The 15,449-nt window shown below is 38.6% G+C and overlaps 1 protein-coding gene across 1 annotated transcript in view; it reads right to left on the reverse strand.

Annotated features, from left to right (window-relative positions):
- Positions 1-15,449, reverse strand: part of LOC122788743 (ATPase family AAA domain-containing protein 3-A-like) — a 493,053-nt gene that overhangs the window by 123,258 nt on the left and 354,346 nt on the right. Inside the window, exon 14 of the mRNA XM_044055637.1 lies at positions 3,669-3,720. Within this exon, the coding sequence (XP_043911572.1) occupies positions 3,669-3,720 (52 nt within the window). The remainder of the gene's footprint in view (positions 1-3,668; positions 3,721-15,449) is intronic.

Raw genomic sequence — 15,449 nt, forward strand, 5'->3', positions numbered from 1 at the left:
AACCATTAATGTAATCGTAAAAAGCCTTCCAGTTTTACTCTATGCTTTTTCCAAACATTAACTCTTCCCAAGTCCATACCTTAATGTCAAATTATCAAAATCTGTCCTATAAAAATGGCTCCTATAACTTTCTCTTTCCACACAATAATTCCATGAGACACTCATGGTCAGGTTTGTATAATTCTGGTTCAATTCAACTTTTTAAGCACTATTAAAACTTTAACCCATATAACATCCAACTGCCTCCAGTAGCTTCCTTAACTACTTGCTTACAACTCTGCTCTACAGCAATAGCTGCCAATACAGCAATATAAGCCAATTTATAGGATACTATTCATATCCCAATCATGTGATTCACCAAACATCATACAAGCCTTACATTCTTACAAGAATCCTTTCAATAAGATACTTTAAACATTTATTTATTAATTTCCTTCATTTCAAATGTCCACTAAATAAATTAACCAAATCTGAAAAAGATGATTAAACTTATGAATCTTCAAGCTCACAAGCGCCAACATGCATAACATGCAAAGACACATCCACTTATTTGCATCCACTCACTACGAGCAGTTTAAATATCAGCACACCAAGCCCTTGACTGAGAGACAGCAACGCAATTCCCCCTTCAACAACCAGAAAAATAAAAACAAATAAATAAATAAAACTAAAGATGCCTCAAAAAAAAAATGTCACTCTGCTTTTCTGGAGGTTCTTGTGCAAGTCTTGGGGGAGAACAGCCTGAGACAAGACATCTTATGCAAACACGTGTAAGTTTGCTGCCCTATCCCTAGCATCATCATAAGTTATAATGGGCCACACAAAAGTCCAGCACAGATACCATGGTAATACCTTAATCAGTTCTTGCTTGACCCCAGGAATCCGGTACGGATGAAAGCTTCTTCATTGTGTGATCTCGTAGGTAGAAGTAGAATACAGTCAGGTACAAATAGCTGAGGGAATTAAACTACATTACAGAGATGAAAAACGCCCTGTTATCAAGACTGTCCAGGGCTTTAAATTCTTAATCAGTTGAAAAAAGTAGTAAAGTACTGTTCTCTCTGTCTCTACTGGACTGAAGAGATCAAATGAGAATCGGTTCCAAGATGCATTCAAAGGCCTTCATTCCACTTTGCTAGGTATCTGTAATGAGCATCTTCCCTCATGGAAGCAAAGAAAGTGACATAGGCATACCTTCCAGGCTGCTAAGGCAGCATTCTTCAATAGAGACTTCATGAAAGAATGACACAAGAATCTACCCCCCCAAATCAAGCAAGCATTTTGGGGCACAGGAAATCGGGGGGGGGGTCACACTGCACTTTCTGCATCTCATGATAAATAAAAGCTCCCTTCTCAGTGGCTAGTACACAGAGGAAGGCGGCAAATTTCTCCAAATCCCAGATCCAGAACGGATGGATGGATTGGCATTTGGCTGGGCAAGAGAGTCACTGCATGAGGCCTGGCAATGGCACTACCCCATATTACATACTCCCAGGAATGCAATGAGAAAGCATACAAAATGTTAGACATTGACCTTGTATTGAAAACCTGATTTGTATGCCCTCCTTCTGGACCCTCCCTATTCTGGCCCTTAATTTGACCTGGGGAAGATGAGGAAGAACAACATTCTGGCTTGACTGAAGCCACTGAACACCTGCTGGGGGTATCACTCTCTCAGTGCAGGTTAATCAGTGGTAAGCTCTGGATGGTTCAACTGCGAGATGCACTACTGCATATGTACCATAAAATCTCACTTCCAATGTGTCTGTCAGGAGTGCACCTCACGTGGGATTCTTGTAAGCCTAAATGGAGGATGTGCACAAACTCACTGTCTAACTAGTTAGGGGTACGGGTGACAAATGGGATCTGTGCAACCATCATAGATTGGAATTGACTCCATGGATGTGGTACCACTATCTGCCTTTCATTTGCTTTAGCGTCTCACAGTTTTCTAGCACTGGACTGGAATCATGCAAGGAACTCTCTGGATGAGCCTTGCACTTGGTTACTGAACCAACATCTTCAGAGTTCCAAGATCAGAATGAATTTTCTCCTTGTGTCTCTGGGTAGTTTGGATGAAGTAACTGCATTTGTTTCAGTGCTTCTTGTCATAGCCTTCCCCTTTATTGTAAAGGCACTGCTGATGTGGGGTCTGGCTCGTGATGTGGCCACACACACAGTCTGTTGGCCTGTGCTTTTTAGGCACTACACACAGGATCATTTTCATTATAACACCAGATCTAGGATCCAAACTGAGAGCAACAGAAATAAATAGTAGGTATAGGGACAGGCCAGTATCCTAATGTGGTGTATGATGTCACGGCATGTGCCAGTAAAATGCATACCTTTCAAAATGGGAGCCAAACAGAAAAACAGCAAAGCTGAAAACGGCAGAATAGGATATTCTAGTTGTGCACTCATTGAGAAGGTACTCCTGATATCAACTCAATGGACCGTGATGAGACTAGTTATTCTACAAGGTAAAAGACTGAATGATACAGCAATACTGTTTTTTTTTTGTTTTTTTGTTTTTTTTTGGTCTTTTGTACTACTTAATTGAAGAGGAAAGACATATTCAGGATAAATGGCATGCACACAAGGATGACCTTCTCTAACTACCATGGCAGAGGCAGAACAGCTGTGGCACTGGGGGGGGGGGGTCAAATACAAAGATGCAAAATAGGGAGTTGAAACAGATGCACATAATGAAACAAATAAATGAAAGGAGATGTGAAGAAATAAGGTAAAATCTGTGAGCTTACCAATTATACCTCTGGACTTCAGAAAAGGAAAGGGGACACAAAGGATGACTGAAGAAGCAAATGAATGCAAGCAGAGAGGGCAGAGTTGACGAGGATAAAATTGCTAGAGTCACCTGCACACTTAATACAATGTGAAAAGGAAATAAATGCTGTTAAGAGAAATAAGCAGAAGTCATTAATCCAAAGTACTGGGAAGACTTCAACAGAATATGGACTTACCGGAGAACAGAGGCAGTGGAAATCATCCTGCTCCATTATACTGTAACATGACTCGTGCCTAAAATCATGTGTGTGAACCTGCAGATGATGGATCTCTGGGGAAGGTACATTCCCAGGACTGCCCTCCTTGCTGAGAAAAGTCTTAATCTTATGACCCCTTTACTGGTTGATGGGCTAAATCCCAGTTACTACAGGCACTCCTGAACACACTGTGCTCCATCCTCAGTACTGATGTGGGTCCAGGTTTTTGATATGACAGCAGGCACACTTTCAGGGCTTATTTTAATTCAACATCAAATGAAGGATCTTTCAGGACCAAAATATAAAATGCTTGAACAGCACAACAATGTGGAGAGCATGAGACTGGACACAGTCTTCTTGACCCAGTGCATACTATCACAGTGTGCACCGATGGTATACGCAAACCACCAAAAACAGCAGTTAGAAAGTAAAAGAACCATGTATAGCAAAAAGCTCCCACAAAGGGAATTCCAACAGTTATCCCCGCAGATGGTCCTTTGAAGCAAGTTCCCCCTGTTACTTGCAATAATGGCTACTTTCCTCACCAATGATTCATCTAATTAGTCAAACAGCTTGAGCAAAATAACAGAAAATACAGCAGAGCACAGACTGCATACAGGAGAGGATATTTTTAAAGGTACACAGCATAGCATAGCACACACTTACTGTTGCTCTTTTCCTAAGGAATGCATCAGCTTCATCAACAAATAACAAAAGGCTGAAAAGAAAACAGAAGATTCACATATTAAAGACAGAGTTAATTTTATAAGCAACGCCACAGCCACTTTTAAATGAAACAAGCATTAACAATTTATAGTTCACATTTCATATGAAGATGCTGTGGAACAAACATTCATTATGTTATGGGATCACATAAAGGCATTAACCTACTACACTGAGCAATTTAAGATAAAGGCATTAACCTACTACAGAAGAATATACAATAGCCTGGTGTGTTTGGACAATGTCTATTCTGACCTGGTGAAACAGAATGCAACATCTTCTGGGACGTCACAGCAACTCAGTGGGTTTGCAAAGTTTGATGATCTGCCATGAAACTGCTACCTGTTAAAAAGCCACCAAAGTTCATATAATCAAAAGTCACCCAAGCCTGCTTCCGTAAGTTCTTATCAATGAAAAAATTACTGTGCAATGCAAAATTGATCCAACCCTCGAGCTCCTCCCTCTATCCATAATGCTTTATCCCAACACTTCATATCGACTTTGCCGCCTAATCTCCCAATTTATAATTGAGATAAATATACACATAAGAAAAGGTCAGGGCTCAAAACTGGAACTGAAAGGTTCCAGTAAAGTCTAACAGATACACCTAGGACAGACAAAGGCTGGGGGACGGATGGGAGGGGAAGTGAGGAAGAATGAAAATGGACAACACAGACGCCAAGTTATCGTAAGTAAATAACTTCTAAATCTGATAACTTAAACCAGGATGCCACAGTCGTACTCGAATCATGTTTAATGAATACATAAAACAGAAATTGAGCACTTTGGTCTTAAATTTAAAAGACTTCATCACAATGGTAATCTGGCAGAACCAGAAGCAATATACATCAACAAGCCACCAATGAGAAGCTAACTAAGTTAATTAAATTAACAAATAGATAAGAAACGTGTATGGACTCAGGCAAAATGTTTATGCTTTTGTTGGTGAACTAGTGTTCTTTCAGCTTAATCCAATTATTGTGAACAATGGAATGCAATTAATCTACCTATTTATTCATTAAATGTGATAAGAGTATGATGGTCCATCCTGGTTTATGTTATTTGTTTTTTTGCTTGTGGTTTGGTTACTGACTTAGTTTTACTCTGATTCCACCTCATTCCTTGTATACTCGTGTGATTACTTGCTTCCATGGATCTGCCTGGGGACCTCATTTTGCTAAGACAAATACCTAAATATGATAACCCTTCTATACCAGATGAACAAAATCTTTTTTCAAATCTTACTGAAGGGCAGTGTGTTAATCCTAGACAGGATTTGTTGTTGCAACTACCGTAGTCCTATGCCCAAGCTGTTGTGAACGGACGCATGGCAACCAATCAAGGTGCAGTGATTCATAACCAATTACCATCTAACAGTTTGTTCGAACTTGACCTACATGTTTGGTTGCATTCTTCTAGTTTTTTCTTTCTCTGCTAATACAGAGCAGGGTGATCACTCTCTTAAATCTTTGCTGGTGGATTTTGAAAATAAATGGTTTAAAATAAGAAATCTGCAGTTGGAGAATTCCTATTTAACAGAATGCATTTGGAGCACCTTTGTACCGAAGGGATTGCATGCATGGAAATGCCCAAATGGTGTGTAGCCTAACTCAGAGTTCTATTTCAAAATAGTTAACCTGCTCAATGATGCAGGTATTTCACTGCTAAACATGCTTATCAAGGAGAACAAACTAAATATAACTGTACTTGGTAATGAACTGAGGGCTTTAAATGAGACTATTAAGAAAGATTTTTCATTTGCTATTGTGAGACAACAGTATAATGATATTTTATACAAAGCTGATAATAATATCAGCAAAAATAAGACTCAGAAAACTCATAAATTACAGAGGGACAAAATGGAGTATGAGCTTGGGAGGGCTTATCCAGTTCTGTGACAAGGATGTGGTAACGTTTCTTATAGGGACAATTTGGATTCTGTAACCCAGACGCCTGGCAATGTTGGTGAAGGTTTCTTTTTTTCAGATCAACTCCAGGTTAGGTGGTCTGAGAGACTTGCCAATTGGCACATTCAACCATGGCTTGAGAAATAATCTGAAACCCCAAATGGAGAGAGACTTTTATGAACTCTTGAGGCTGGGACAGGGGCAGATTCAGGCAGTAGCACTATGTAAATGTGGTTGCAATAAACCAATGGACAATACTAATACTGACATTTTTAAAGTTTTTATCTGTCTGATGTTATATTGTCTGATTCTAGTAGGTCTGTTTTCAGGAAGGGCTTTAGTCTCATTCCTAATTTTAATTGACATTGTTCAAAGCTGAAATTGTTCACCAGAAGTTTAAATTTAAAATTGTTTTTTGTTGATAAAGCAGGGCCTACATCCTTTGATTAAGATGCTTTGTGTAGGAAGAGTACTTTTATGCCACCTCCCAACACCCTGGTTATAGCGTATGAGAAAATTTGTGAAGGTCAATTTAGGCATATCTATAAAATGAGCAACAAGAGAAAGTTGACCTCTGATAATTTATCCCAGGAGAAAAGGGGGCTTTTGAATACCCTTGTGAAGGATATAGCTTATGCCAAACTGGATTTTTTTCCAAATGATATGGTCTTGCAGGGAGAAACAGATCAAGAAGTGATGAAATACATGAATGTAGTTAAACCAAACATGGCATCAATTTTTGGTATCCCTAAAATACACAAACATGCTTTTGAGGCCCCCTCCCAGCTGAGACCAATTGTTTCAGCAAAGGGTTCAAAAACTGAACCTTTGGCAAAAATTTGTAGATTTTAAGCGCAAGTCTGTGCTAAAATCAGAAACACACACCCTAAAAGATTCTTGGTATTTGTTGGAGACCCTGAATTCAATAGAGTATACAGATGCTGTTATTTTTATAACTGTAGCTATAGTGGATCTGTTCTCTGTCACCCCCCTAAACAGAGAGCTACAGTGGTTTCACACTGTTCTTTCTCAACACACATCCTTAACCACTCAGGGCATGGAAGTGGTCAACACCCTTACTTGATTTAACCTTAAACAATAATTTTTTACTATTCTAGAGTGAATATTATCATCAAATGTCTGGTGTCGCTTTGGGCACAGCTTATGCACCTATTTATGCCAACATTGTTTTGGCAATGTAGGTGAAAAGGACCATATTCATTCCCCAATTTCTCTCTTTGATACATGGCTACTACAGGTTCCTTAATGATGTATTAATTCTGTGGAAACATAGTCTAAAACAATGGGAATAATTTTTCAACCAATGGCAGAATTCTACATCCTTATTGAAGTTTACTTCTTCCATCAGTGGGGAAAGCATCAATTATCTTGATATTTCAATCGGGAAGAATTTGGCCAAGGTATGCTATTCATCAACCATTTATAGGAAGGAGACATTCTCCAGTACTTACCTTCACTTTGATAGCTGCCACCCCTTCTATCAAAAAAAGTTGGTCGTCACAGGTCAGATGGTCAGACTTTCATAATTAATATCTGATGACATAAATTTTGATGAAGAGGGGAATCATTTGGCCTGCTTAATTTCAGATAGGGGTTATCAGATTTGGTTATTAAAGGATTTTAAGGCCGAAGTGAAGGGGCATCGACAGGACCATTTTGCACCCATTTTAAGAACTAATACAAATTCAAGTAGAACAGTGAATGTATGTGTGAATACCAAAAAACAAGTAATCTCCGTGGTATCCCCGAAGTCTCAAAACAACCCACTAAAGTGTAGTGGGTCTAAAAACAAAACACTTCTCTGTGTGGAAGATTTTCAGTCCATATATTTCTAGTTAATCACTGTATATTAATCAGATCAGACAATAGTAGTAGAAGTAGCGAACGTAAACTCAAGTCAAAAAGTAATAATAGAAAATATATAATTCTACAGCATTACTAAGTATTCGAAAGTAATCCAAGCAAGGCAGGCAGTCTGTTTCCAGTCGAAAATCCTTTATTAAGTACACAGACAAGCGATCCAAGTAAAACAAAAATAGAGTAACGATTTCATCACAAGCTTTCTAAATATATATATATACTTTTCATCAGGCATGGGAGTGGTTTATTGTGCTGTAAAACAAAGTGTTATTGGCACACATGTTAAATTCACATCCCTTCCCCCATCAGTGTGACATTCGAGCTGGTCCTGCCCTACCTAGTGGCTGTCATAATAATATATAGCCCTAATGTACTTTAATGGTACATCTTATTTAACCAAATTATTAAGTAGATTATTAAGTCTGTGATTTTATACAAGGCAATATACTACATGGCTGGAAATATATCAACCTTAGTTCATTTTGCGATCAAAAATTATATATAAATATATACATATACATTTTGCATGTAAAAATCAGTTTCTATTTTCATAACCTATTGTTAACAAAGATCGCTTTCGTCCTTCTAGACTTCTTCAGGTCTGTGTACTAGAACCCTAAAAACCTATATAATTGTATAATTAGTTAGTATTGTTATTACCATCATTTTGAATAAAGTGGAAAAAAGAGAACCAGAAAAAAATAAAAATAAAAAAAATATATGTATAATGATGGAAACAAAATATACACTTAAATTTCAAATGATTTAAAATGGTATTTAAAACCAATTTGTAGAAAAAAATAAAATAAAATACAATTAGTCATGTAAACAATGTGGCAATTTTCTAAGTTCCAGTGCACTTTTAATTGAACAGTAGTAGTTTAGTCCAGGCTTTCTAAAAGAGTTCAGCTTTAATTGCCACATGAGTTCATGTTTCTCCAGAATATTCGGGATGTCTCCTTCAAGATCACGCATGTCTATGCGATCCAGGATCTGCAAATTAAAACCTGTGTGTCTTTAGAGAAAGGTGTTTGGCTAGTGCATTATTTTTACATCCAGAGCGGATTTCTGACAGATGACATGAAATCCTTCGCTTGAGTTTATTTACAGTCTTGCCCACATAGAATGCATCACATTCATTGCACTGTGCCCTGTAAATTACTTTTTTAGTGTTACAGTCACCCCCTGCACTGGTTTTAATGATCTTCTTTAAATAAGGGCAATAAAAATTATCACCTTGCTGTATAAATATACAAAATGTACAATTAGTTTCACATCTTTTAGTGCTTTTCTCACATGGTCTAGGTTTAAATTCAACAAAACTTCTAATATTCCTGGCCTTCCTATAAACAAATGATGGGGCTTCACCTAAGATGTTAATCAGAAAAGGGTTTCCTGTGACAATGTCCCAGTTTTCTTCAATAATATTTTTGATACTGTGATAATCCAAAGTGTATGTCAGGATGCAGTTATTTTTGCATTTGTTATTCTCTGTGGGATTACTTAACATTTTTCTACTGGGGAGGTAGAGTGAAGGTGCTTCAGTCCTTCTCAGTTCTATAATGGGTTCCAGGATGTTTTGTAATATCCGACTTTCATAGCCTCTCACTAGAAAATCATTCTCTATGTTGTTCAGGTTTCTCAAAAATGGTTCCATCTCTGTGGTAATTCGAGCTAATCTATAGCCTTGGGATTTCACTACATTATACTTGTTTTTTGTAGGATGTAGACTTTTACTGTGGAGTAATAAGTTAACCCTCGTTGGTTTTCTGAATAGATCAGTGGTGATTCTGTTATTGTTGGTGTCCTTGGAAATCTGCATATCTAAGAAAGTGATTGACGTACAGCTATGGGAAAAGGTAAACTTCAGGAAGGGGGTTGTTTGACTGAGGTAAGTGATAAAATCTCCAAGCTGAAAGGTGTCACCTTCCCAAGCTTAGAGAATGATTTTCTAGTGAGAGGCTATGAAAGTCAGATGTTAAAAAACATCCTGGAACCCATTATAGAACTGAAAAGGACTGAAGCACCTTCACTCAACCTCCCCAGTAGAAAAATGTTAAGTAATCCCACAGAGAATAACAAATGCAAAAATAGCTGCATCCTGACATACACTTTGGATTATCACAGTATCAAAAATATTATTGAAGAAAACTGGGACATTGTCACAGGAAATCCTTTTCTGATTAACATCTTAGGTGAAGCCCCATCATTTGTTTATAGGAAGGCCAGGAATATTAGAAGTTTTGTTGAATTTAAACCTAGACCATGTGAGAAAAGCACTAAAAGATGTGAAACTAACTGTACATTTTGTATATTTATAAAGCAAGGTGATAATTTTTACTGCCCTTATTTAAAGAAGATCGTTAAAACCAGTGCAGGGGGTGACTAACACTAAAAAAGTAATTTACAGGGCACAGTGCAATGAATGTGATGCATTCTATGTGGGCAAGACTGTAAATAAACTCAAGCGAAGGATTTCATGTCATCTGTCAGAAATCCGCTCTGGATGTAAAAATAATGCACTAGCCAAACACCTTTCTCTTCATAAAAGACACACAGGTTTTAAGTTGCAGATCCTGGATCGCATAGACATGGGTGATCTTGAAGGACTGACATCCTGAATATTCTGGAGAAACATGAACTCATGTGGCAATTAAAGCTGAACTCTTTTAGAAAGCCTGGACTAAACTACTACTGTTCAATTAAAAGTGCACTGGAACTTAGAAAATTGCCACATTGTTTACATGACTAATTGTATTTTATTTTTTTTTTTTCTACAAATTGGTTTTAAATACCATTTTAAATCATTTGAAATGTAAGTGTATATTTTGTTTCCATCACCATACATATATTTTTTTTATTTTTTATTTTTTTCTGGTTCTCTTTTTTCCACTTTATTCAAAATGATGGTAATAACAACACTAACTAATTATACAATTATATAGGTTTTTAGGGTTCTTGTACACAGACCTGAAGAAGTCTAGAAGGACGAAAGCGATCTTCGTTAACAATAGGTTATGAAAATAGAAACTGATTTTTACATGCAAAATGTATATGTATATATTTATATATAATTTTTGATCGCAAAATGAACTAAGGTTGATATATTTCCAGCCATGTAGTATATTGCCTTGTATAAAATCACAGACTTAATCTACTTAATAATTTGGTTAAATAAGATGTACCATTAAAGTACATTAGGGCTACATATTATTATGACAGCTATTAGGTAGGGCAGGACCAGCTCGAATGTCACACTGATGGGGGAAGGGATGTGAATTTAACATGTGTACCAATAACACTTTGTTTTACAGCACAATAAACCACTCCCATGCCTGATAAAAAGTATATAAATATTTAGAAAGCTTGTGAGGAAATTATTACTCTTTGTTTTACTTGGATCGCTTGTCTGTGTACTTAATAAAGAATTTTCGACTGGAAACAGACTGCCTGCCTTGCTTGGATTACTTTCGAATACTTAGTAATGCTGTAGAATTATATATTTTCTATTACTTTTTGACTTGACGAGTTTACGTTAGCTACTTCTACTACTATTGTCTGATCTGATTAATATACAGTGATTAACTAGAAATATATGGACTATGTGTGAATACCACTGACATTGTACAAAATGCCTTGGTTGATAGGACTAGCCCCCCCTTTTTATTGTCCCACTTAGTAACAATACTCATCAGCATACAACTTCTATGAGGTTATATTGGGATACAGTTTTTACTGATGAGATCAACAAATGCCCTGGAATGGCCCTGATGGTTTATTCTAAAGGGGAAAAATATTAGGACCTTTTAGGAGTCACCTTCGGGGAAAATCTCATTGAGTCACAGTAATATGCAGAAATGTGGGTTCTGCAAGATATGCAGGTACATTCATGAAGGCTCTTATGTAGTTGTCCATAATTTGAGAAGTATTCCATGTCTGGGGAAATGTAATTGTAACAACACTCACATTGTCTATTTGGCTATATGCGGCTTTGTAATGCATTTTATGTGAGGAAAACCGAAAGCTGAGGGATAGAATATGTGAACATAACTATGATATCTGAAAAAAGAAAAAGACTAACAGACTTTATAGGCACACCACTGTTTGTCCCAATTACAAGAAGTTTTTACTTTTTGTTATAGACAGAATGATAGTGTGGGGATGTTGAGACTTTGAGTTCAAGGAACTCACCTGGTAGTTGAGGCTTAATGCCTCAGTTATTCCAGGTATTTAACACACTGTCCATTTCAAGTGCTTTAAAGACAAAAGCAGCTATAATTTAAGTTTGCAACTTTATTATCATTTTTTTGGCTTAAGCTGAAAGAAAATAGTTCAATTATTTTGAACAATTAAGTGAAATTAATATACCAATTTATTAATTAAATTTAGCTTCTCATTGGTGGTTTGTTGATATATATATATATATCTTGCTTCTAGTTTTACCAAATTATCAATCTGATAAAGCCTTTTCAGTATAAGATGAAAGCATTCAGTTTCTCTTTTAATTTATTCATTCATTAAACGTGATACAAGTACAACTGTGGCGTCCTGGTTTACTTTATTCTAAATCTAATGTTGTCCTTTCCATTCTTCCACACAAGTGGGACAGAATCCCCAGCTATATAGCCCTCAGGAGGTTCTCACGGAAGGACATGCCAGAGCACTGTTAAACCAAAGAAAGCTTTGTTTCTGGAGATGATGTCCAATTTGTAATTTGCAACATAAGTGTGAGTTCTTTGACCAAGTGGCTGCAGCACAAATATCATCAATGGAAGTCCTTGACAAAAAAGCAGATGAAGTAGCCATAGACTAAGTGGAGTAAGCGCTAAGGGGGGGTCATTGTAAATCTAATCCTTTTGAGAATAAACCAATGAAATGCAATCAGTAATCCATTTGGCTAGTGTAATTTTAGATGCTGCCTGACCCAACTGGTTAGGGGAAAAGGATACAAACAGTTGATCGGACTTCTTGAACTGTTTTGTCCTTTGAAGGTAAAAGCATAATTGTCTGTGCACATCAAGGAGATGAAGCATGTATTCTCCCTTACTTGTAAATTTTGGAAAGAAGAGTGGCAATTGTATGGACTAGTTAATGCTACTCTCAGTTTCCACTTTAGGTGGAAAAGAAGGGTTGGTCCACAGAGACACCCAGTCCTTATGAAAAATAATGTAAGGAAGTTTAGCTGATAGGGTCTGGAATTCCTTTTGCTGAAGTGATGGCCACTAAGAAGCGGTCTGAAGCAATTGCTCATTAACAAACCCTTAAGGCCTCTCTGCACAGGGGATAAGATCGGGTTTTATCTTGTTTGTTGATGTACCAGACTACTGACATGTTGTCTGTTTGAATTGCAATAGTTCCTAGAGGGAGAATATCTTACAATTCTTGCAATGCTAGAAGGAAGACTCATCTCTAGGATGTTGATATGCAACTTGGTCTCCAAGGAAAGGACCACATGCCTTGGATCATCTTTCCCAAAAAATGGTCCCCCCCCAACCCAGTTGAAAAGAGTTTGTGGTCACTGTGGCAACTGGGGAGGGAAGGGCTGCCCTGAAAAAGTTCATCAGGCTAAATCCACCAACAAGTAGGATGTTTACAGATTGGGGTGAGTTATGGGAAACAATAGGGGCTGATAAAGCATGGACCACTGTACTGCCAAGGTCCATTGAAGGATTCGCATAAAGAATCTTGATAGAGGGACTAGAAGTATGTCAGTTGACATCAACCCAACAGCCTGTAGTACTAATCTTGCTGGAGGAGACAAGTGAGATAGTATAGTCCAAACCCGATGATGTGATGCAATGGAGAGGTAAGGATACCATCTGAGTTGTTGTATTCAAGAGAGTCCCTACGCACTACAGGGTCTGTACCAGGATTAGGTTTGACGTGGCATGTTTTACTGAGATGTCTAAAGTGTTGGAAACCTGGAGCAAGTAGTCCCTGGCTTGTTGAAGTTGATCCGTGGATTGGGCGATGAGGAGCCAATTGTCGAGACATGGAAACAACTGGAATCTCTTGAATCTCAAGTGAGTTGCCACACCTGCCATGTATATGGTAAACATCCTGGGGGCTGTGCTGAGTCCAAGGGGCAGTACTCCGAATGGGTAATGATAAGCTCCCAGCCGGAAACGTAGCCATCTCCTAGATCACCTGTTGATGTGAAAGTACGCATCCTGGAGATCTACAGAGCACATCCAATTGTCATTGTACAGAAGAGGCAGGATGTACTGAACTGTAACCATTCGGAATTTCGTCTTCTTTACATACTGGTTCAATTTGCTTAGATCCAAAATGGGCCTTTGGTCCCCTGTCTCTTTTGGCACTAAAAGAAGCAGGAGTAAGTTCAGAATCCTATCTGGTCAGGTGGGACCTCCTGAATGACTCTTTTCTGAAGCAGCTTTTGTATTTCTTGTGCTTTATCGTCCCTCTGACCAGGTGGAATTTCAGGAACTTTCCTCTTTAGGACAGGAGGAGGAAGGGGAAAAAGGTATGTAGTAACCTCTGGATATGATTCTTAGCACATATGAATTTTTTGTTATATCTGTCCAGGTGTCTAGGTGCAAAAAGAGATGACCCTCAACTGCCTCCAGAGTAGGACAGTTGGGCAGCACTTCAGGGGCACTGATAGGGCCTATTGAAAAAAGGAATCTCAGAAGCCCCGATTCTGTGGGCCCCCTCTGCCTCTAGGGCAACATCTTCCATTCAAGTTTCCTCCTCTGGCTCTGGAGAAATTATCCCCACACGAATCCTGGAAAGGTTCTAGAGAGTTTTGGAACTACATCTTACCACCTGGTTGGTTTCCAGAGAAGGTCTGTTGAGGAGTAGAAAACTTGATTCCAATGACAGAGTCTTTCTCTCTTGTTCGCTGTAGGTAAAGCGTGTCTTTAACTGATGGTCCGAACAAGAAGTGCCATCAAAGGGAACATTGACAAAGGACATCTTGAAGGGCTCCACAAAATCAGACAGCCGCATCTAAATATGTCTCCTTATGACTATGCCTATACTGGCTGCTTGTGAGGTACCTTCCACTGAATGGGAGAACAGCCTCATCAATGCATTAGAAATGGACAAGAGTGGCCATATGGAGGAATTCTTTTTGAAATCCTCCACAGACATGGACTCCAAGAGAGTGTTTGATATTAGTTACTTCAACAAACCTCTCTGTAGCAGAGTGAAGTGTGCCAAGTAGTTTAATGACCTCAGCACAAACGTAGCTGAGGTGTACATTCACTTTCCAAAGTTGTAGTCTCACTGCTGGTCTGTTTTTGTTCTGGTTTTTGTTTGTTCACTTTCCAAAGTTGCCCATTGCCCTGGACTCTTTTCGTTGGATGGACAAAGGAGCTTTGCTCACCTAGCTCCTTCTTGGTGGCCACCACTGCCGCCACCACTACAGCATCAACCGGGACTCCCTTGCTCCAGTGGAGTCTATCAGCAAGAGGGACCAGAAATTTGTCTGGGTGCTTGGGGATAGGTTCGACAGTGTCCATTTCCCTCCAAGCCTGGTGAGAAACCAAGTCAATCAGTTCATCCACCGGGGGGGGGGGTTTAACCAAGAAGGAGATGATCCAGAACTGAAAGTGTTCAGAAACACTGATTCTAGGGAAGGAGATTTGGAAGACCAACCACACTTCTGTTTGAGGGTTTCGAGGACTTTTGAGAATATCTCCAAAGGAAATGTCATCGGGTGGTGATCTGGGGGATCATTCTCCCTCGTCAAAATCAATATCTTCCATGAGATACTCCACAGGTGAGTCTACGTGCCTCCTCTTACATGTCCTCTTCTGAAAAACCTCCTCTGTGGGGTGTTCAGGAGAGGTAACAGAAAATACGGGAACTGACTGGAGACTTCCCAGAACCAGATGCCCCTGTGGAATAGTTCTGATAGGCTCAGAGCTCATAACCAAAGGTGCGAGATGGGTAGGATCCAAGATGAGAGAAG

Source organism: Protopterus annectens, chromosome 14.part0 (genome assembly GCF_019279795.1).
Source record: "Protopterus annectens isolate FY-2018-M chromosome 14.part0, PAN1.0, whole genome shotgun sequence".
Taxonomy (NCBI): Eukaryota; Metazoa; Chordata; order Ceratodontiformes; family Protopteridae; genus Protopterus; species Protopterus annectens.